Raw genomic sequence first — 23,745 nt, 5'->3', positions numbered from 1 at the left:
TACCTGGCAATACTCCCCAACTGTGTTTCATGTCTACCAAAATGTATAAAATTCCCAAACCAAATAAGGACTTTTTTTTTTTTTAAAGTTTTGAATACTCTGGAACTTCGCTCTGGAATAGTATTCCAGCTGAGATTAGAAATGCCCATTCTATTTTCTTCTTCCAAATCCAATATATCCAGTGGCTTCAGAGATGCAGCTAAATAAATAAATTCCTTTGTATGAGGGCCTCAAGGTAGATTAGTTCTTAGCTAAATGTGTTACCCTCTTTAAACAAAGTCATTATTATTATTATTATTATTATTATTATTATTATATTATAATATTATTATTCAATTAATATTTAATTAGTTATTATTTTATTATTATTCAATTATTATTATTATTATTATTACTATTATTATTATTATTATTATCCAAGCAGCACCATTTTCCTTAATAACCAACTAGACCATTGGATGAATATGACCAGGAACTAAAAAAGGGTAGGAGATACTTACCATAACACTGTTCCTAAAAAGGGTAACAATTAGCTGAGGCTCCACTTCAATACGGAGCAAAAACTCTCCAAAACTGACATGAAGGAAACATAAATACTAATAAAACAAGGGCTGGAAAGATATGACTAAGACAACGTTGATAAGGATATATCTTGCAAAAAACAAGGAAACCTAGAGACAGCAATAAAAGGTAATTTCAACAAGTTTCCTGAAACAGGTGCACAAGAACCATGGTTCCCATGCTTTTTTAAAGATAAATTTCCAGGTCATTTCCAGGGTTTTTCCAGGATGAAATTACTTTTTTCAAGGCTCACATATGATCAGTACTGAATGAAATTAAAGAACATTTTAGATTATAAAACATGCACTTTCTGAACCTAAATACGTTTCTCTTTCAAGACTCTCCAAAAACATCGAAGACAGAAAAGATAATCATGTACAAAACCACAAAATGTATCACATGAAACAAGTTTGATTATACTCCTATCAATTGGCATGTAAAATCTTTTCAATGTACAGAATACAAATTCTCACTTTATTTTGCTGCATTATGTTGCTAAGTGGGAACAACATAATGAATATTATATTATAACAGCTGATGTTAATAATGAAGTTGTCGAAGATTGGAACAAAAGACTAAATGATATATGCAGGGGATATGACAGCAAGGATATTTTTAACTGTGACAAGACTGGTTTGTTTTTTAGACTGTTACCAACAAAGTGACAGATGATGTGATCTGTAACATAATTATAAAGACAGTTTTAAAACTATATGAATGGTTATTCATAATATTCTTTTGAAAATGATGAAACAGTTTGTTTTTCATTTATTTCACAACATGCATGTGACATTTTAATGAAAATATTAAATGTTTTAAAATTAAATGTACTTGTGACTGTCTTCATATGTATTTACTATTCACATTTGTCATCCCCCTCTAGAAAGGCCACCCTCTTATAAGGCCACTTCCCTGCTGCAGTAGGGGTGGCCTTATAAGAGAGGGACTACTGTAGTCACTTACCAACAGGCCTAGAAAATTTAAACTTATGTTATATCGACTCATGCCTGCATGAAATCAATAGGAAAATGATTTATTTTCTCAAAAATGGCAAATATTGTAATCGTTAAGTCATTAATCTGCTGACAGACAAGACGAAACTACGGTACAGTACTGATGTCATGATTTCATTGGAAGTAATAATGAAACTTCTTGTCATCCTTGAGGATATCTCTAAGTGCCAGTTCAAGAATTCTCTGGAACTCGCTTGCCCACAATGGTCTGTATCTGTGAAATCAAGCTCTTTATTTTACAAAGTATTCATTTCGCTTGGTTGCCTTGCTATCTTTGATCACATTTATGAAAGAGTCGGTTAATTTAAGGTAGTTTATGTTACATACATAATAACATTTATAAGCATTCGATTGATCAAATGAAGTGAGCTCAGCTGACATACGACGGGCCACTAGATTTTAAGTTTGTACAATTTTCATGCCTTTTAACTTTTCTTTTATGCCATCACCTTATTTGATTCAAAAGACCTAATTAATGTGATACTACAAAGGAGGCCAGCTTTTGATTCAGTACAACAATACAACAAATACTTCCTTAAGTCAGTTATCAAAATATGGTTGGCACTTAATTAGGTTCTCAGAGAAACACTTGTAGACATAGCTGTTAGGTAGATTGACACATTTTACACTTAATTACAAGAGGACACATTGCATTTATGACGATTACACTTGCAAGGAACTAAAAAAAATAGAAATAGAACACAAATTTCAATTGATAGAAAATTAATTTATATTTAATTATTAAAGTACAGCCTCCACTTGGCGTAAGTGACATTTTCATTGATAGCAATTTCCTTAGATATCGTTAATTGTGGTGAACTAGGAATGTTGTTTGGAGAAAAAAATGTAAAAATCTGTATGACCTATTTTTAAATTTGACATTTCATATTAATGATTAAAATTTCCAGGTCCTATTTACCATTTCTGACGATAAAATGAGTGATATATCAGTTTCCGTTACCAATTTTGATCACGATTTTCTTCAAGTTCAACAATTAGGGATCAAGTTTTTGGGGTATTTTCTGGTTAAAAAAATGGGATCCATGCCTGACTCTGTGTTATAAGCGGGTTCGCGAGTTATCAGGGTGCGAGTTATCGAGGGAGTGGTGTATGGAGAATTTTGTATTCTTCTGCTTTTGTATTCTTATTACAACCAATATACAACTTTGATTTAATATTTTTTTTTTTTTTTCTCTATAACATTTGAAAATGTGGGTTGTTAGATTTGTGTACTCATGCGACTAGCAATGCAAATCGCAAGTACCAGGTCATAATTCATCTACGACGTAGTATTATCTTGTCTTTCAGCCAATTAAAGACAACAATTTTAATACTCACAATTTCTGAGAAAATAATTTTCATATTGATTTCATGCATGTATCACTTGATCTAACATTTAAAGTTTGCTAGGTCATCTGGTAAGCGGCTACGCTTTGCCACCACAATGTTGGCCTCTTGTGATGCTAGAGTGGTTTTCGTACCTTCCATGTAAGAAAAGATACAGATACTGAGCTGACTTTGAAAATAAAAGTCTACCAAACGAATCTAATTCACTGGGCATTTGGATTGACTCAGCATATATGTTTATTGCAAACAACCAAATGATCCATACTGCACCCTCCAAATATTCTGGTTAGAACTCGATCAATTTAACTCACGATCAGTTTAGTTACAACTCAATTACGTGATTGTTTCGGGTGTCAAGTGGTGGCAGAAAATTCCCGGGTTTTTCCCCCAACTTTTATCAATATTGCAAAATTCAGACTTTTCAGTCGGGAAAAAAATTATCATTTCTTCCAACTTTTTCCCAATTTCCCAGTAGCGTGGGAACCCTGAAGAACAAGAGTCCAAGGAAAAAGTAAGATATTCTGTATGTTGGATATGACTAAGGAAACAGACTGGGATTCTGTTTTATTCTTTTCAGCCTCTCCAATTACAAAATGGCTGAGAGAATTTTAGCTTTCGACTGGGGTCTTAGCATCCTGGAAATGGGTAGCAAAGCAGTAGCTATGGTATTACTGATATTAAATGAAACTTATTTCTGACTGACAAAGCTCAATTCTCTTGACGAAGGGTTTGGAGACATAAAGTATATCCAATGCACTCTCCTGAATCTCATGTTTGCCCCAGGATGTATATCATGATAATGTTCAAGCTGAGAGGGTCTCAAGTTTTTTAAAAATTGCAGTTTATAGTAAAAAAATTGGAATTCATATACTAAGAATTTTACCCTTTTGGGGCTTTGTTTTGTGTGCCCTTTTGGGGAACCCTAAACCTACTCAGCACTTTATAGCCGAGTTACGATATGTGCCGTGCGACGCTATACCTACATTCTAAATTAAGATGCATTATTCCACCAGTGATCCCCCACTCAAACAGCCCTTCTGACAATCATCACTCACTTTTTCCAGTCAAAATCCCCTGGCCACCACTACAACATGACCAGCATATATTAAATGGATTAGTTGCAAGTTTATTATTTCATATGTAAATTACTACTCACATATATGAGATCTGCCTCTTGAAAGACCAACCCTCTTATATGGCCATTCTAATGATACAGATGGCATGGCCGTACAAGACAAGTGTCATGATATTGATACCACTTACCTTCAGGGCTTCAAATGTAAGAGCTGATATAGAAGGGATGGCCGTATAAGACGAGTGCCATGATACTGGTACTAGTTACCTTCAGGGCTTCAAATGTAAGAGCTCACATAGAAGGGATGGCTGTAAAAGGTGAGTGCCATGATATTGGTACCACTTACCTTCAGGGCTTCAAATGTAAGAGCTGATAAACTGGTACTATTTAGATTCAACTTCCTCAAGTTTTTCAAGGCTGAAATTAAAGAAAGCAAAATTACTTCAACCTCAAACAAATAGAAAGAAACCAAAATAATTTACAAAACTTAAACCATTAGTAAGTACACATATGTTGATGAAGACAGAATTAGCTTATAATCATTCTAAAATTCCTTTTAATGATTCCATATTGATAGACCACCCAAATAAACTTACAAACCTGTGCATACAAACTACTCAAGTGACTGCACAAAAGTGGTGTTTATAGACAGGTGGTCTTTACATACAGGTTAGAGTAAAACAAAGTAGATTTGAGTACAGTATGTAAAGGATTCAACAGCATGTCAGCATAATATTGGCTACATTGTGCCAGTAAATGTTAAATTCTAAAAATGCAAACATTAAGAACTGCAAATATAAAATACACCCTCCAAATAAACGTAAACACTGTAGTACTACAAGATGTTAAAATTCTGCACAAGTATATAAACAAAGATTCCATCAAAGGACTGTGACTCTAATGACTGAAAAGAATTTCTAGGAATTCAAGAAAAGACCATTTCTTCATTTTAACTGCTCAGCTGCTGAATACGATATATTTCATCGATTACAAGATCTGCATATAAGCCGCAGTGGTGGCCAGATTGGATGTCAGATTTGTACCATTTTCACTTAGAATCAAAATGGACATAAATACAAATCTTTTGATGAAAACCCGTCATTATATGTAGTAGAAGTGAATTCATGGGACCAAAAAACATCAGTCCTTATATGTAGTACATGTGGATTCACAGGACCAAGAAACACCAGTTGTTGTAAGTAATACATGTGGGTTTAAGGCACTAGGAAATATCAGTCACTGTATGTACTGAGCATCAGGTAACAAACACCATGTGCTAGAGAGTCAAGCCAAGGACATGGAACTAAGTGCCTTTCACACAGACACACTTAGGCAGGCAGCCATGGCTGGCCTAGGCAGGTAATGAACCCACATATTTAGGACTATGTGTCAGACACTCTAGCTCAACTGAGCTACCATGGCTCCCCTTTGCAATATATCTAAACCAATATATATATTTATAATAAAGCATCACCACCACCATCGTCATCAAACTGAATACATACAGGCTAGTGACCAAAGTCCCTTGTCTGTCACTGGAGTTTCACACAAATTGAGGACTTGTAGCTTGTGCAGATGTTCAGAGATTTGCTGTAATCCATTGTCACCAAACTGAAACAAAAAAGCACACATGATATAACCCTAATTTCTATTTCTGAAGCTAATTGATTAAAATGACAATTCGATTCTAACCATACTGTAGTTATGTGAAGAGCAAACCATTTAACAATTCTTTTATAACTTTTCAATGTGTAAGTAAATTACATAGGTATGAAGGTTTGCTTGAAGGCTATGCCTCCAAAGAGTTGAACGACCCCTGCACTATTACATGCTACACATTTTGGGGATGATTTTCTCAACTAACTTCTTTATGTTCCCCTTAAGGGCAAAACTTGTAATTCTTAAGTCTTGCTGAAACAGAGGTCTGCTGTGGCTTGAAAAAATAAAACGAAGCCAATGTCAATACAGTATGGCTTCACCAAATCAATAAACAACAGTCCGTTGAATCATCTTGATACTATTTACACTGAATAGTACATGTGACACATTGATAAGCCATCAAGGAACAGAGTTCAATGCCAAAGTGACTGCTGACTTGTGCAAAATGATGGATATTCCTCAACAATTTACACTTAGTTTTGTTCATCATTGTCTTGGTGCATGCGGGTGTAATCATTGAACTTCTGCTACAAGATTAACACTGTATGCAAATACACACTGTACCAATTGGGACACTATGACCCCTTCAGTAGTGTTTTCTATGAACAATGCAGTTATTGCTAATATGAGATACTTGCTGTTTGAAATACTTTATGCACAGAGACCAGTTTCCTCTGTCACCACATATACCGGATTGAAGTCTATTCCAAAAGACTACCATGCGTACCTACTACAAAAGCAGGCTCTTCTTACAACCAAAAGAGATGATGTGAAACTACATCTAGAGAAGTCTCAGGCGGACATGGTCAAACAAGCAAATGTAAAGGCTCCTTGTCTTACATTGTCTATAGATGACTGTTTACATCACAGACGGAAGACCTAGTTAAGCTGAAAAGTTGACGCACCAATACAAAGGTTCGTTTATTGTGCATAGTGTTCCAAGCTCACATACTTGTGTTTTAATGGATCATGGTGTTCCAAGCTCACATACTCGTGTTTTGATGGATCATGGTGTTCCAAGCTCACATACTTGTGTTTTGATGGATCACGGTGTTCCAAGCTCACATACTCGTGTTTTAATGGATCATGGTGTTCCAAGCTCACATACTCGTGTTTTGATGGATCATGGTGTTCCAAGCTCACATACTTGTGTTTTGATGGATCACGGTGTTCCAAGCTCACATACTCGTGTTTTGATGGATCATGGTGTTCCAAGCTCACATACTTGTGTTTTGATGGATCACGGTGTTCCAAGCTCACATTCTTGTGTTTTAATGGATCTAACAAGCCATTAGTTATTTCCACCTCCTGTTCAAGTTGGTCAACTAAAACCAGCACATATTCATCAACCAACACCATCAAACTACTCTACAGTTAGTAGTAAGGCTCCCAAACATCAACAGATACTCAAACTGTTCCTGACTAGTCTGTTTCTAATGATATCGAATCGTCCAAACTGTTCCTGACCAGTCCCTTTCTAATGACATTGAATCGTCCAAACTGTTCCTGACCAGTCTCTTTCTAATGACACTGAAACGTCCAAACTGTTCCTGACTAGTCTGTTTCTAATGACATCGAATCGTCCAAAGACAATCAAATGATTCCTAGTAATATTATTTACCAAAATGTGTTAGAAAGAAATTGTGTAGATTTTGTGACTCATATCATATAGGTCAAAATTATCTTGAACAACTGTCAGTCTCATCAGAATCTTTTTTTTTTTTTTTATATAAGATTAAGCGTGTTTTAGCTCAGTACTCTACAATGAATGAAATACAGTATCTTGCTCACACTGTCAGTCAATCAGCCAAAAATACATTATGGGTGCCAGGTTCTCATTTGAATGCGAAGGCACATAAGCAAATAGACAGTAGACTGCCTCCTATGGTCCAAAATTGTACTGAGAATGAAAGATCATGTTGCAATTGGCATTATACCATTGTTGGTGTTATGAACTATTACACTAGTTAGTTCTAATACTTTTTGGACCTATGCAGTGCTGGTCATATCTGCATTATTTTAAATGTAAACATGTAATGCCAAACCAATTTGTATGCATGTACTGTACTGCTATATTGTTTGTATTATAACTAGTTTTGTCAAGGGCATGCATAGATACAACTATGTACACATTTAATTTGGTGTTGTTGAGATGAAATTATGATTTTGTATACAGATTTTTTTTAAAGATATTAGTATAGCATTTATTAATTAAGTAAAATTACATTTTTATGTGTTAACTTTCAGGTCTTTTATTTTTGATTGCATAGTGTTATAGTCTCAATTTACAACTCGTGGGACCATAAGCAAGTCACACAACCTGACATTTGTAGATGTCTTTCTCCAAGATAACATTGTATCATCTCTCCTACATAACTGGAAGGGCTCTAAACAAAATGTACAATGTGTTTAATAACGGTTAGATTAACTCAGTGTGGTTGATACTTCCTTACTGTAATCTTACTCGTAACATTTAAGTTACGTTGTGCATGGAAATGTTTGTTTTAAAATATTACTGTTCAATATTGATGTTCTTTTCCTTATGTACTTATTTGCTGGAATGGAATTAAAAACATTGTTCTTTCTATCAAAATTCTTTTTCAACACTAACCATATTTTAGCTAAAGGAAATAATCCTTACTCATGTATGATGGAAAGTAATCCCAAGTTACTTTCCTTATATTGTCAGTACCCAGAGACTGATACTTATTAGTTACCTGAGATTGATATTTTTCCTTTTACTTTTTAAATCCTATATAATTAAGATTTTTAAAAAAATCTATTTTAAAAAAACATTGTTGATGTTATTTAATTTATATAACCATTGTGCCATTTTAATTTTTATGTTTTAGTTTTAATTTTCATAAAATATGTTTTCTGTAGCTTACTTTGCTTTCTTGATAATGATAATCATGTAGGTTGATTATCATTTTAATTATGACAATAGGACACAAACATTTTTTCCATTACACACACACACACACACACACACACACATGCACACAAAATCAGTAACATGAATATGCCATACTGATTTGAATCAGGTTTTTCTGTTCGATTTACTACAATGGCAGTTCTTATTGGTAGTTTTGCATGTAGCTAAAGGCCTTTTGTGTTAAGAGGATAGGCTGCAACTCAAGGTGTCCAGATTAATGGTGTTATATTCATTAATTTGCTTACAGGATGCACTTCTGAATATTTCATTTCCAATATGAGAATTTCCTTACTTCCTTTGTTATGTAATGCTATGAGTCATGTATGTAAGCTGTGTACCTGACTTTTGTCGGATGGTGCTGTTGTGAGCATGAATGAGAGTAAGTATTATTCAGACTTTCTAGTTCTTACTTACAGGCTCTATGCTAAATAGTCACATATTGTTTTAGAACTAACAGAGCTCAGTTCAAGTTCACTGTGTGTAGCATTGTTAAGGTAAAATTTAGGGAACTTGATAATTTTAAATTTCTGTACTGTGTAAAATAACAAAATAAAAAATAAAAAAGACAAACAAAACAAATTACATGTATTAACAATCATTATTATTTGTCTGGAAGGCCCTGTATGGCAGTGGAGTCTCCATGCTTCATGATAAAATTCCACTACAGTTTTAAATTTTGATTGGGAAATGTTATATCTCTCTCTCTCTATGAGTCACTGAAACTCGCCTTGTATACATTTTCATTTGGAACTTTGTGGCAGCCATACTGGCTACCAAGCAGTATCATTTTCATTTAAAACTTTGTGGCAGCCATCCTGGCTACCAAGCAGCAGCATCATTTTCATTTAGGACCAACTAGATCTTGGATAAATGTGCATATAAAGTCTCATGGCAATCATCCAAGTAGTTTGGGAGTAGCAATAACTAATGCCAACAGACAGATGACAAACAGAAGACCATCCTGTAAGCTAATCTGGTCCATGGTCTATAGAGCTAAAAATAATTTCTAAAAAATCAAGGAATTATCATTTAGAGCTTTAAGTCTAATATTAACCCTTTACCTCATGCAAGCACCTTTGGACACCTCTACTCTATTCGCATGGAGGTGCCTTTTGATGTCTCTACTCCATTCACATGGAAGCACCTTTTGACATCTGCTGTAAACATCAGCCATTTTAAGCGGGTTTTTTGTAGTGCCACCTTTGGGGAAAACCTCTATTAGATACTACATTCATTTCTGTGAATGACAATTACGTCAGATCATGTGGTTCCTGTTTATGCTCTGGTCGATATCTGCTATTTAAAGTAACTGGTTCATAATCTCCACTCTCCAAAATGGAGGTCGCGGATTTCATTCAGTACTTACGAAGTTTTCACAATTAGAATCACAACTATGAAAGATTCAATAACTTAGGTAAAGGCTCTGATATTGATGTAGGCAGCAATTAGTTTTTATAAATTATCAAATTCAGATGACTTAGTGATGTAGACGCGGACAAAAAAGCTTGTAAATTTCGAGTATGAGAAATGGCAGCTACGGTTGGTCTCACTGACTTGATGGTGAATGAGTTCTCTCAAGATTTTAAAGTACATAAAAAATTCTTCCGTGAAAAATAATTACACAGCTATAACAATCGGACTTTACTCTTAAATTTTTCCACACATAATAGATGTGTACCAAAAGAGTAAAATGGTTAAAACTGCTGTTAAATGTAACATACACTACATTGCTTAACAGTTAACAGGCAGGCCTATGCGTATTTAGTCGAATAGGTAACAGGTGTTCTATTTATAGCATGCTGCACTTGGTAACTACGCTCTATGAGGTAGAGGGTTAATCAGATTAAATTTAACATTGTTCAAATTTATATCTGACACATAGTTTGTATATAATATTTTGTTAATCTTTAATTTCTATAATTAACATGTCAGCATGTAATCCAAATAATTATTTTATATTCTGTGCATGTTCTGTTTTTTTCTTCCATTATTCAATATGCTTTTGTGAAACACTCAACCACTAATTATAATCCATAAGTTTTAAACTCATAATCAATTTCTTAATTTCTCGATCAATCATAGCCCTACAGTTTTGACAAAGTGAAGCTATGTCCCATTTAACCACAACAATTTGCATCACTGAATTATAAATCATTTACAGCACTATTTCCTGATATTAATATACTGCAATAAGCAGAATTCAAACTTTCATTCAATGGATTAGCTAAAAGCAGTGATGGTCATTAAAAACATGTAGCCATTATGTACAGATAAATGTCTTGATTGATGTACAAATGGGACCCATTAAACTCAACCACTACAAACATAGGACCTTTATATGCAGGTGCCCACAACAGCAGATTTTACTGTATACCATATATTGAGAAATGGTGCTCAGTTTTATGTACAGTAGACAGAAAATAACTGTAAACATGCAAATCTTCTGCATCAATATGAAAGCCATGAAAAGACATATTAAAGAGATATTACCTGTGTGGACCATAAATTTAGGTAGCGAAGCGATGGCAGTTTTATCAGATCATTTGCACAGGCACTTGTGACTTGAGTGAAAGCAAGGCTTAAACACTCCAGGTTCCCAAAGGACCCAGAACTCAACATCTTGGACAAGTCCGCATCAGTGGACTTGGAAGGCAGAGTCAATTTCTTCGGACCCCCTTTCTGCTGCTGGAAAAAGAAATTACAATCCAGTTTGGTTACTGTGACTAAACTATTCTGAAAATCACTTTAATTCTGTGTAACGAGTTACAGCAATTTTATGGCTATAAATTCTTGTTGTGTTTGTGTTGTAAATTTCACACATGGAATATGACTCAAGCGATACATTTACAATGAATCGAGAAAATTCCAGAAAATGATGTTGTTGTCTATACAGGAAAGAGCAAAGTGATGATGACAATACAACAAAAAGGTTAAGGTGCATTGTAATGAAGACACAATTGATAATGTAGAACACTGACAACTGACCCCTGAAAAGGTACCATCAATAGAAAGCTCTGTATACAGCTTGTTGTCCCCTGTATGTTTTGGAGGGTACTATTCCTGGCTCTCCATAAATGATGTCAGACTCCTTGACAGAAAAGTGAGTGGTGACACCTTGAGAGACAATGAAGTGGTATCTGACTACCTGAGACACAAGAGAGTTGTTTCTTACTCCAGGAGACAAAAGGGAATGGTATCTGACTCTGAGAGACAAAAGGTAATTGGTAGCCAACTCCTTGGGAGAAAAGGGAGTGGTAACCGACTTAGACAACAAGGAAAGGTAACTTTCTCGTTGAGACAAAAGGTAGTGGTATTAGACTCCTTGAGACAAAAAAAGAGTGGTATCTGACTCCTTGAGACAAAAGTGAAAGGTAACTGGCTCCTTGAGACAAAAGGGAGTCGTATTATACTCCTTGAGACAAAACGGAGTGGTATCTGACTCCTTGAGACAAAAGTGAAAGGTAACTGGCTCCTTGAGACAAAAGGGAGTGGTATTATACTCCTTGAGACAAAACAGAGTGGTATCTGACTCCTTGAAACAAAAGTGAAAGGTAACTGGCTCCTTGAGACAAAAGGGAGTGGTATTATACTCCTTGAGACAAAAGGGAGTGGTGAGCTCAAAAAAGTAATGTCCCGCTCTCTAAACAGAATTATACAAGAATATAAATGACAATATTGTAGCCAGGTATACACCTCAATGAACGGAGTGTTGAATTTGCAGTCAGAAAGAACAGTGTGTTGGTGGCATGGATTAATTGTCAAATATCATACCATAATTTCCAATACCTTCATGTTGATTAACTGAGTATGTATCAGTTTTTAAATCTGGGAGCACTGGATACTGTACCTAATACCTGAAGACTGGGTCATTGTCTGTAACATCAACATGGAATCTTACTTTTTTTGTAATCTTACAAACACTTTTATCAGTGTTTTAAACATTCAAAGTTACATTAGAATCAGACCTATGCAAAGTAGTATCATCAGCATGTAGATCAGTTTTAGAATGTACATACATGGCAAATCATTATACACTGTACAGTTTTAGAGTGTTGTACATACAGGGCAAATCATTATAAGTTGTACAGTTTTAGAATGTTGTACATACAGGGCAAATCATTATACACTTAGAATGTTTTAGAATGTTTTATATACAGAGCAAATCTTGAAACAGTTGTAGAATATTGTACACACAGGGCAAATCATTATACTGTACATTTACCAAATGTTGTACATACAGGGCAAATCATTATACACTGTACAGTTGTAGAATATTGTATATACAGGGCAAATCTTGAAACAGTTTTAGAATGTTGTACATACAGGGCAAATCATTATACACTATACAGTTTTAGAATGTTGTACATATAGGGCAAATCATTATACAGTTGTGGAATATTGTATATACAGGGCACATCTTAAAACAGTTGTAAAATATTGTACATACAGGGAAAATCATTATACTGTACATTTTTCAAATGATGTACATACAGGGCAAATCATTATACAATGTACAGTTCTAGATATGGGGCAAATCAAAATACACTGTACAGTTTTAGAATGTACATACAGGGCAAATCATTGTACAGTTTTAGAATGTTCTACATATTTGGCAAATCATTATACAGCTGTAGAATACTGTACATACAGGGCAAATCATTATACAGTTTAGAATACTGTACATACAGGTACAGGGTAAATCATTATACTGTGCAGTTTTAGAATGTTGTACATACTGGGCAAATCATTATAGTTTTAAAATTTTGTACATACAGGACAAATCATTTATATAGGTGGTCCAGAAGTAACATTCTAGTGCAAAAAACAATTTTCTTCTTTCAATCGTGCTGACTTTGGTTTCTGAAACCCAAAACAAATATGATTCTTCCTTTCCCCTTGCGCAGCACAGCCAGTCACAAAGTTTGATCTAGATGTAGAACTAATGTTTTTGAGCAGAAATCATGCTTCTTCTTTCAGTCACACTAACCATGGCCTTTGATTATTTGACCCCAAACTGATAGGGTTATTCTTTACCCCCCAGTGCATGCAATATACAAACATTTGCAACTTAGCCAGATTGATGGATGTTTGTGCATTATTGGTTTTAATAATGCTTTTAACACATTATTATCTATGTCATTCCAAGAAAATGGAAGCTAGGTACCTTTCCCAAGGACACACCAAGGCTATCCTAGGCTGGCCTGGGTAGGTATCAGGCCCATGAACCATGGATTATGAATCTGAATCTGAAGGAAGGAAGGATGGATGGACAGACAAGGTAACACCATATGCCTTCTTTCTTATACATGGCAGAACATACAAGTTGGTAATGCTTACCAGTTCTCTGAGGGCAATTTGCCTCTCACAAAGATCTGCATACATTTTCTTTCCTGTGCTGGTACTCTGCAGAGTTGTGACCATCTGCATCTTCAGATCATTGTTATCCACTATATCCAGCTCCAACATTGCACACAAGACCTGCAGCAACAAGGAACAAGATTTTCAGCAAGGAAGATTAGGAGGCAACTATCTTGTACAAGTACATTATTGGTGGCTTTGATATTACCAAGTTTTAAAAGATATGGTTGAGCAGAAATGAGTCCCTAGAGTAAATCTCTGTTAACATTTTTAAATCCTCAAATACATTATTTTTACTGCCATCTCACCTCTGTCTGCGGCGGTTCGAGTCTAAGATTCAGCCAATGTGGGCATGTGAGAAAGCCTGCCAGTAGCTTCTCGTGGGTCGGTGGTTCTTTCCGGGGTTTTCCGGGTTCTTCCTCCACCATTAATACTGGCCGCCATGTATAGCCTATCGTGCTGAAAAATGGCGTTAAACCCCACAACAACAACAACAACAACATTATTTTTATGGCCAGTGACTAACTGTATGAATAGATGGACATAACAATTAATTCTCAAAGCTGTGTAGGTCAATAACACAAAAAAAGCATCCCTATATCACAACTGCATCAACAATTCTGACAGATTTTAGTGCAACAAATCTGACCAATAAAATAGCTTGATACTATAAAATTTGATATCTGACCAATGAAATTGGCTGTTGGTACAAATTAAATCTGTTAGGACACAAAAGTAAATGAGGGTCATGGGTGCTATGATAAGTATTGCCATACGGAGATTTTGCTAAGACCATGTACTGCCATAATGTCTATCACTCCCTAAAACATTAATGTATTTGATAATACACTCTTGACAAAGTAATAAGTCAATCAAGCACACTCTAACAAACTGTCTCCCGGAAAGTTTATTGGTTACAACAAATTACAAACTGTGACAACCCTACCACTATATCAGCTCCAGGTCAATCAGTACAAAATTTAAATGTATGATCATTTATAAACTTTAAATTATGAACTGCAATTATTTCATTGCACTTGAAAAACATTCAAAAATAGATCCAAATATATCCATTCCTGCATGTAACTTTAACTGGCTTACTGGTTTTTAAAGCAGATCTATCAGTGAGGTGTGAATCATAAAGTCTTAAGTGAAACATTGCTACAACATAATTATTTTCCTCAAGATAAATTATTAAAGATAGTTCATGCTCCCATACCCCTGAACAGTTTTATCAATAAAACTAAAGGTAACTACTGCTGAGGCTCCAAACTTGTATATAAGCTTGTATATATAAGCCTGGGGCTTTTTATCATGACTCAGAATGGAGCAAGTGCCCTTCATTTTGGAGACAGAATCTGATTATGCATACAATTTTCAAATTGTTCAATATGCAGGATTCTGAAATATTTACTTTGCAATAGAGGTCACTGTCGCTGGGACTGAAGTCCATATTCTGGCCCCTGAGGACCTTGTCCTTTCATTAAATATCACAATGCAACTTGGCAATATGCCAGCCCTAGAGCTATTCAGGAACTGCTCATTATTTTCACTGCTGGAAGATATGATGAATTTCCATGGAGAATATATGACTTAAAATTTGTAAAATCTCTCTAATTGTCAAGTAACCAAGTTTGTCTTTTATAGTCCAGGGACCAAGTATGTCTCATATAGTCAAGGGACCAAGTATGTCTTGTATACTCAAGGGACCAAGTATGATTCGTATAGTCAAGGGACCATGTACATTATTATTTTACAGTAAGACTTTAAATTTAACAGTGCATGAAAAAGTAATCCGTCATACAGTACTTTTGACACTACATGACATATTGTTTTGGAATAACTATTTTAATATTACATGATATATTGTGTTTGAAAAGCTATTTTTAACACTACATGATATATAGTACTGGAAAGTTGAATTTGACATTACATGATATACTGTGTTGGAAAAGGTACTGTTAACAATACATTATATATAGTGTTGGAAAAGTTTTTTTTGTAATATTACATAATATATTGTTGGAAAATCTATACTAAATATTACATGATATATAGTGTTGGAAAAGCTATTTTTGACATGACAAATATGTTGTGCAATAATACTGAATTTATTAAATGAGTTCAATAATTTGTGGCTTTTGCGAGCATTGATTAAATAAAGCTGGAAATTATTCAATGAATTTCATAAATTTAATATTAACCATTACCCATTTGAGATTCTGTTTATCACGCAGCTTTTATTTTGGTGGAAGGAGTTTAGATAGAAAGAAGAAATGATTTCATTTTATTCAGCTAAGCAGCTGCATCTTTCACTTCTTGCACATAAAAAATGGTACCTGGTGAGAGCTGAATTAATGCACAATTTGAAAAAAGTTAACATTTAAAAGTTGAAGCTTTTCTTTACAAATTATAATTCAGAGAGAAAATGCCCTTCCAAATCAATAGAACATTTAACAATTTTTCAACATCAAACTTTTTCGGAAATTCCTGTGTAATGTCACATAGTTCATTCAGATCAGGTGAAATGATGTAGTTGACATGTCATGCCATATACATGGATTTGGACAGGCTATTTACAATGTTTCCACTGAAATGCATATCAAGTGTGCTATAGCATTCAAGTTGTTGGTTATTTGCATGAGGGGATGATTGCTGGATGCAGATAATGTACTGTAAATCTAAACCAGAAATGTTGCTGAGTATATTGATTACAGAGTTTTGTTTTCTGTGACAAGAGATTTGCATTGATTGAAGAACACTGCAGTTGTGAGACCAACATTTGTCAACATTCTTTTCATTAGAGAGGAAAGTTTATTTACTCCGGTAGATTGAAATTTGAACCACACTTGTCCTGAGGGATGGGTGCAAGATCTACACCATGAAGTAGCAGCAATGTACTAATGTTCCAGTTTTAGTCTGGTATTCAGTGAATCCTACATAGGGTAAATTGGGCATATTCTGATATATGTACAAGTTTTTTCCCTATCACTACTCTGCTACTGATTGGAAAGGCAGCCACGATATTGTTGATAGTGATAGTAAGCAAAAACGGTTTCCTGAAGGTAGGTCTAGGAAAATCCCTACTCAGTAATGAGAATACTGCACATAAATTTCATTGTGATTATTTGAACCAATCAGATTGACATTAAGTGATATGTTAACATGTTGACATATTGGATGGATAACTGGCACCATTTTCAGTTCAGACTTGGTGAAAACCCTGTTATAACTGTCCATTCCGGAGGAGAAGTGACATCAAGAATTTTTTAATTATAAAGGAAACCTCTATGTTGATAAAGCCATCTATATGGTGAGGAAAAGAAATAACATTTTCAAAATATGACTTTCCATGACAAAAGAGTAGCACAAACAAGATGGCTAATTTTGTTATTTATTGGCAACACACTGTTGTTGTTGTTGGTAATATATAAAGTGCATTTTACGTAACTTCAAATTTTTATTGTATATATATATATATATATATATATATATATATATATACTGGGAATGCATTACACACATTTTACAAGACTTCAAATTTTTGTTGTTGGTAATACATGAGCATTTTACATGACTTCAAATTTTTGTTGTCTCACAAATAGTGGCAGATTCAAAAATGATCAGGAAACAGGCTCACACCTAGGTCTGATTTCAACAACAAAACTCTTTCTGTCAAGTTCAACATAGAAATCTAATTGGTCAATTTTAAGTCAAACTTAAATTTCAGCCAATAAAACCACTAGAGTCTAATCTATGCCAATACTCTGGTTTGGTTGGTGGATTCAGGCCTGGATTCGTCCTCAGTAGATAACTAAAATCAAGCAGTCTAACTGAAGTTTTATAATCTAACAAATCCACTTAAATATCTGAAGTCTTGACCTTTACCTTTACATTTTAACTTGGTACCCGCACTATGGATCAAGGAATGTATCAAGGTGCTGTTAAACCCTATGCATTTATAATACAAGATCTAAAGAATATCTGGATCAGAGGCCTTTCCATGCATAACGCAAGACTTAAAGACATATCTGGGTTCAAGGACATTAAATGTGCATACAAGGCTTAGAAACGTATCAGGTTCCGAGGCCTTTAAATGTGCAGAGCGGTCTTACCTCCATAGCTGCTTCATTTTCTCTAAGTGCCAGCAACATCACTGGGCCAATCATTTTGTTCATTCCATGTAGGAAACGTTTCCGTCTGCAGCAACATCCAATCAATGTTTTAAGCTAGAATAAAATTAATAATGTCTTTTAACTCCAATTCATACTGTTGTTTGTAAGAGTCAATAACAAATTACACTTCTTGCCTAGCTTTCTGATTAATTTGCTTTTCCCCTAAATTAAAAAAAAATTGGAATTTTTTTAATTTTGTTCAGCTGAAAGGCATGCTATATGTAATGTGTAGTTATTACTATCATATCCAAATATTTCAAATCTTCAACATAATTTACGAACAACAGAAAATTTCACTGCAATTTTACCCAAACTTATTATTAAACAAATATTCAGCCATTAAATAACGCTGTTATACCCACCACCTCCAGTGTCTTCCTGATGTCTAGCTGGGATGGCACCTCCTTCATCCTTTAGAAATCCCTCAGTAAATCACACCCTTGATTCTAGTGTGGTCTATGTTTTTGGACCCCACTGTGCATGATTTATCGAGGGAGAGGTGTATGATGAGGCAGAAAACCATACATTTATTTTTTGTACACTGAACTTCATGTTTTCATAAAATCATTTTAATTTCTGTACAAAAAAGAGGTATACTCACAATTTTATTTTACAAAAAGTAGAATAAAATCAATTGACACATTTTTTGTCGCTTTTTTCTCTATGGATATTTTTTATTAACTTTATATTTAGATCTGTTATAAATGAACCAAGAAGTGCACAATTAAAATGGTTTCAAAATAAACCAATGTATCATTTAGATTATGTCCAGTATCTTTGGTAGAGGAGGAACCTGGGAAAATCCTGGGATGAAACACCCACCGATGCAATGCTATTGGCTCTTAGATACCCATGATGGTGAGCAAGAGACTTGAACCCATGTGGACAGAGGAGAGATGTCAGTGATCTGTGAAGGCAAGTGCCTTAGACCACACAGCCACCTGGAGCCAAAAACTATAGACTCACGAGTTGGGTGCAAAATGAGACAAAAATTGTGCATTTATTTTGTACACTAGTACTCACAAGTTGTAAAGTATCATGTGCCATTTAGACCTTATTCAAGTCCCATCCATTTATTTTTCATATACAGTCAGTACTCCAAAATAATAAGTTTTATTTTGTAACATAACATTTTTGTTTACTATGATTTTTTTCATCTTTGAAAAAATACAAGAATTACCGTAATTGTACCTGACATTAACAAACTCAACGGTGTATTTCTAACAACACTAAACATTACTGCAATAGCAATATTAACATGTTTATTTGATGATTATACTTTTACAGATAAATGAAATATATTTAAATTTAATGTTATAATTTAAATATATTTAAATAAAATATATGTGGTAATTTATAATACTTAAATTTAATATATGTGGCAATTTCACCAATGAAAATATTGACTAAAAGGTTCATTTAAAAAAAATTTACTGAAGAAACAAAGTGTTTTACAATCAAAAAATTTCTGAACATTCTTTATATCCTATTATTATTAGCAATACAGAATCCTGTGACACATTAGGGATGCTGTGTGTTTTTATATATTCCCAGGGATGCTTCGTTATTGTATATTTTCAGACAATATTACTTTCATATCTGAAACAATCCCTTTGAGCAAAATAAAAAATGTATTATGTAGAATATAGATTTAAATGTCTGATATTATCCACACAACTGAAGGTGTACTTAATGTCACCATCCTTAGGCTATCCCTTTACCTCATAGAGCATAGTGACAAAGTGCAGCACGCTATAAATAGAACACCTGTTACCTAGCAGACCGCATCCGCATAGGCATGCCTGTGAATTGTTAAGCAATGTAGTGGTGTTACGTTTAACAGCAGTTTTAACCATTTTACGTTTTAGGTAGACATCTATTATATGTGGAAAAATTGAAGAGTAAAGTCCGATTTTTATAGTTGTGTAAATTTTTTTCACAGAAGAATATTTTATGTGCTATAAAATCAAGAGAGAACTCGTTCACCGTCATGTCAGTAAGGCCGCGTGACCGACCGTAGCTGCCATTTCCCATACTCGAAATTTACATGTTTTTCGTCTGCGTCTACATCACTAAGTCATCTGAATTTGATAATCAATAAAAACTAATTGCTGCTTACATAAATATCATAGCCTTTACCAAGGTTATTGTATCTTTCGTGGTTGTGATTCTACTCGTGAAAACTTCGTAAGTACTGAATGAAATCCTGCCTGTGAATTGTTAAGCAATGTAGTGTTGTTATGTTTAGCATCAATTTTAACCATTTTACATTTTTGGTACACATATATTATATGTGGAAAAATTCAAGAGTAATGTCCGATTGTTATAGCTGTGTACTTATTTTTCACGGAAGAATATTTTATACACTTTAAAATCGAGAGCGAACTCGTTCACCGTCATGTCAGTGAGGTCGCGTGACCGACTGTAGCTGCCATTTCCCATACTCGAAATTTACGTTTTTCGTCTGCGTCTGCATCACTAAGTCATCTGAATTTGATAATCAATAAAAACTAATTGCTGCTTACATAAATATCAGAGCCTTTACCAAGCTTATTGAATCTTTCGTGGTTGTGATTCTACTCGTGAAAACTTCGTGAGTACTGAATGAAATCCTGCCTGTGAACTGTTAAGCAATTTAGTGTATGTTACATTTAACAACAATTTTAACCATTTTACATTTTTGGTACACATATATTATATGTGGAAAAATTTAAGAGTAATGTCTGATTGTTATAGCTGTGTAATTATTTTCCAGAGAAGAATTTTTTTATGTGCTTCAAAATCTTGAGAGAACTCGTTCACCGTCATGTCCGTGAGGCCGCTTGACCAACCGTAGCTGCCATTTCCGATACTCGAAATTTACAAGGTTTTCGTGTGCGTCTATATCACTAAGTCATCTGAATTTGATAATTTATAAAAACTAATTGCTGCCTACATCAATATCAGAGACTTTACCTAATTTATTGAATCTTTCGTGGTTGTTATTCTAATCGTGAAAACTTCATACGTACTGAATGAAATTTGCGGCTGCCATTTTGGAGAGTGGAGATTACGCCCAGTTACTTTAAATAGCAGATATCGACCAGTGCATGAATAGCGACCACGTGATCTGACGTAATTATCATTCGCAGAAATGAATGTAGTATGTAATAGGGGGGTTTTCCCCGAAGGTGGCGCTACGAAAACTAGCTCAAAATGACTGGTGTTTACTGCAGGTGTCAAAAGGCGCTTCTATGCGAATCTTGTAGAGGCGTCAAAAGGCGCTTCCATGCGAATGGAGTAGAGGCGTCCAAAGACGCTTGTATGAGGTAAAGGGCTATCCTACTTCCAGCTTACAAGTCCCAAATTTCAGTTAAAATGTACTTTTCTGTGCTTATAAAAATTCACAGAAATAATTCCAGTGACCTATAACACAAATTTTCATAACCTTTGTTCTTAATTATATCATTATGATACTAATGCTGATGTTCATATCAATACTGTGTTCTTTTTTCTTCATCTTATTGTTATTGTTTACAATAAGGCATTTTTAAACAAGAGCCCCTCAAAGCAACTAACACTCAACTGGCCAAAAAGAATTTCCGAAATTCACGATAAGACCATCTTTTTAGTGCTGACAGTAAACATCATTAGAAGCCTTTTTGTAAAAACAAGTGAATATGATGAATCGAGAAAATGTAGCCAGAAAAGGTTTTTCAAGATGGCTGCCATGGTTGCAATACTGGCTGTCAGATGAGCACAATTTTCATTTTGGACCAAACAAGAAGTCTTTTAATGAAAACTCCATGTAAATATGACCACCCATCAAGCAGCAAGATTTTTAAGTGAGTTGCTGTCTCGTGGTGAGCCACTCATGTCAATATCCAACCAAAAGGAGTAGCAGTAACGTATATGTTCAAGATGGCGACTTAAGTCAGATCATCAGCATTTTCATTTAGGATTAGCAAGACATCTTCCAGTAAAATCCCCATGCTCACATGATCAGAAATAGCAGCTTAAAAAAAATAGGTCCACGGGATGTCAGCTGCAAAATTTTCATTTGATGCCATATAGGCCATGGGATGAATGTGTCTTTCAAGTTTCATGACAATCCTCAAAGTTCTTTGGGAGGAGTAGTGATTTTTTTAAAAAAAAACTATTCTAGCAGATGGAGAGACAGCAGACCATCCCATGAGCTCTTCTGGTCTCTGACCAGTAGATCTAACAAGTGTCCCTTGACTCTACTGGGTGAAAAGAATTTCCAGAAATTCAAGACAAGACCATTTCTTCTTATAAATGTTGAACGTTGAAACCCATTTACAATATTATTCAGCAATAACACGAATTTCAAATTAACTGCTGTGGTGAATATCCAGGATGTCAGCATTCCACATCATTTAAAGGTCTTAGGGTAAAAATCCCACATTATAATGATCACCCCATCTTGGGTGAGCAATCAGGACAAGTTTTATAAGACCATTTGCTATGGCAGACATATTGGATCTATGAATGGCACCATCTTTATTTAGGACCAACTAAGCATCATAAGAAGTCGACTGGTGAAAACTTCATGTTGATATAGCTATCCATTTGGAAATAGAGATAATATTTTCAAAAGATGGTCACAATGGTGACCATACTGATAGTTAGTCAGTTTTATTAAGGACCAACCAGACATTATAAGAATGCTTCTGATGAAAACTGCATGTCAAAATGACTTTCTGTTTAGGAGGAGTATTGAAAATTAGATTTTCAGGATGACCACATCTGAGATCAGCACCAGTTTAATTTAGGAGCAACAAAACATTATAATAAGTCTCATTTCATAAAAGTCCCATGCTGATATGACCATTCAATCAGATGTAGTAGTGATAAAAAAAAAATTCAAGATGGCCACTGTGGCAGACATATTACAATCAGATTGGTAACATTTTTATTTTGGACAAACTAGACATCATAAGAAGTTTTCTAGTGAAAACACAATGTCAATATGACCTTCCATTCAGTAGGAGTACTGATAACAAGATTTTCAAGATAGCCACTGTAGCAGCCATACTGGACCTTACAAATGCACCATATCTATTTAGGACCAACCAGACATGACAAGCAATCTTTTGGTGAAAATCCCATGCTAATATGATTTCCTTTGATGGAAAGCAAAAATAACATTTTCATGATGGCTGGTCTTGCTGCCATATTGGTCATCAGATCAGCACTATTTTCATCTAGGACAACTCAACATCATAAGAAGTCTGTTATCAAAAGCCTCATGTTGATGTAACCAGTGATATCATGATTTTCAAGATGACCACCATGTGGCAGCCATACTGAATGTTAAATCAACACCATCTAAAACCAACTGTACATCATGATCAAGCCTTCTGGTGAAAAACCCACATCGATATAACTTTATTCAGGTGGATTTATATTAAGATTTTTCAAAAATGGCTGATGTGGTGGCCAGACTGGACATCAGATTGGTCCATTTTGATTTAGGACAAACTAGATATCATAAAAAGTCTTTCAGTGAGAACCCCATGTTGATAAGACCATCCATTAAGCAGGAGAAGCAATAACAATCACAGGAAGATCATTTTCATTCAGGACCAAATAGATCATGTGATCAATGTGTGTGTAAAATTT

General features: G+C 34.7%; 1 protein-coding gene across 1 annotated transcript in view; it reads right to left on the bottom strand.

Annotated features, from left to right (window-relative positions):
* Positions 1-23,745, bottom strand: part of LOC149785850 (C-Maf-inducing protein-like) — a 225,754-nt gene that overhangs the window by 25,437 nt on the left and 176,572 nt on the right. The window contains exons 14-18 of the mRNA XM_089979809.1: positions 18,064-18,177; positions 13,928-14,068; positions 11,081-11,275; positions 5,502-5,607; positions 4,343-4,413 (exon numbers count right to left, since the gene is read on the bottom strand). Of these exons, the coding sequence (XP_089835935.1) occupies positions 4,343-4,413; positions 5,502-5,607; positions 11,081-11,275; positions 13,928-14,068; positions 18,064-18,177 (627 nt within the window). The remainder of the gene's footprint in view (positions 1-4,342; positions 4,414-5,501; positions 5,608-11,080; positions 11,276-13,927; positions 14,069-18,063; positions 18,178-23,745) is intronic.

The sequence above is a fragment of the Sinohyriopsis cumingii genome, chromosome 13, assembly GCF_028554795.1.
Source record: "Sinohyriopsis cumingii isolate HCF-2022 chromosome 13, ASM2855479v2, whole genome shotgun sequence".
NCBI classification, from domain to species: Eukaryota; Metazoa; Mollusca; class Bivalvia; order Unionida; family Unionidae; genus Sinohyriopsis; species Sinohyriopsis cumingii.
This window is presented reverse-complemented; position numbering and strand designations above follow the sequence as displayed.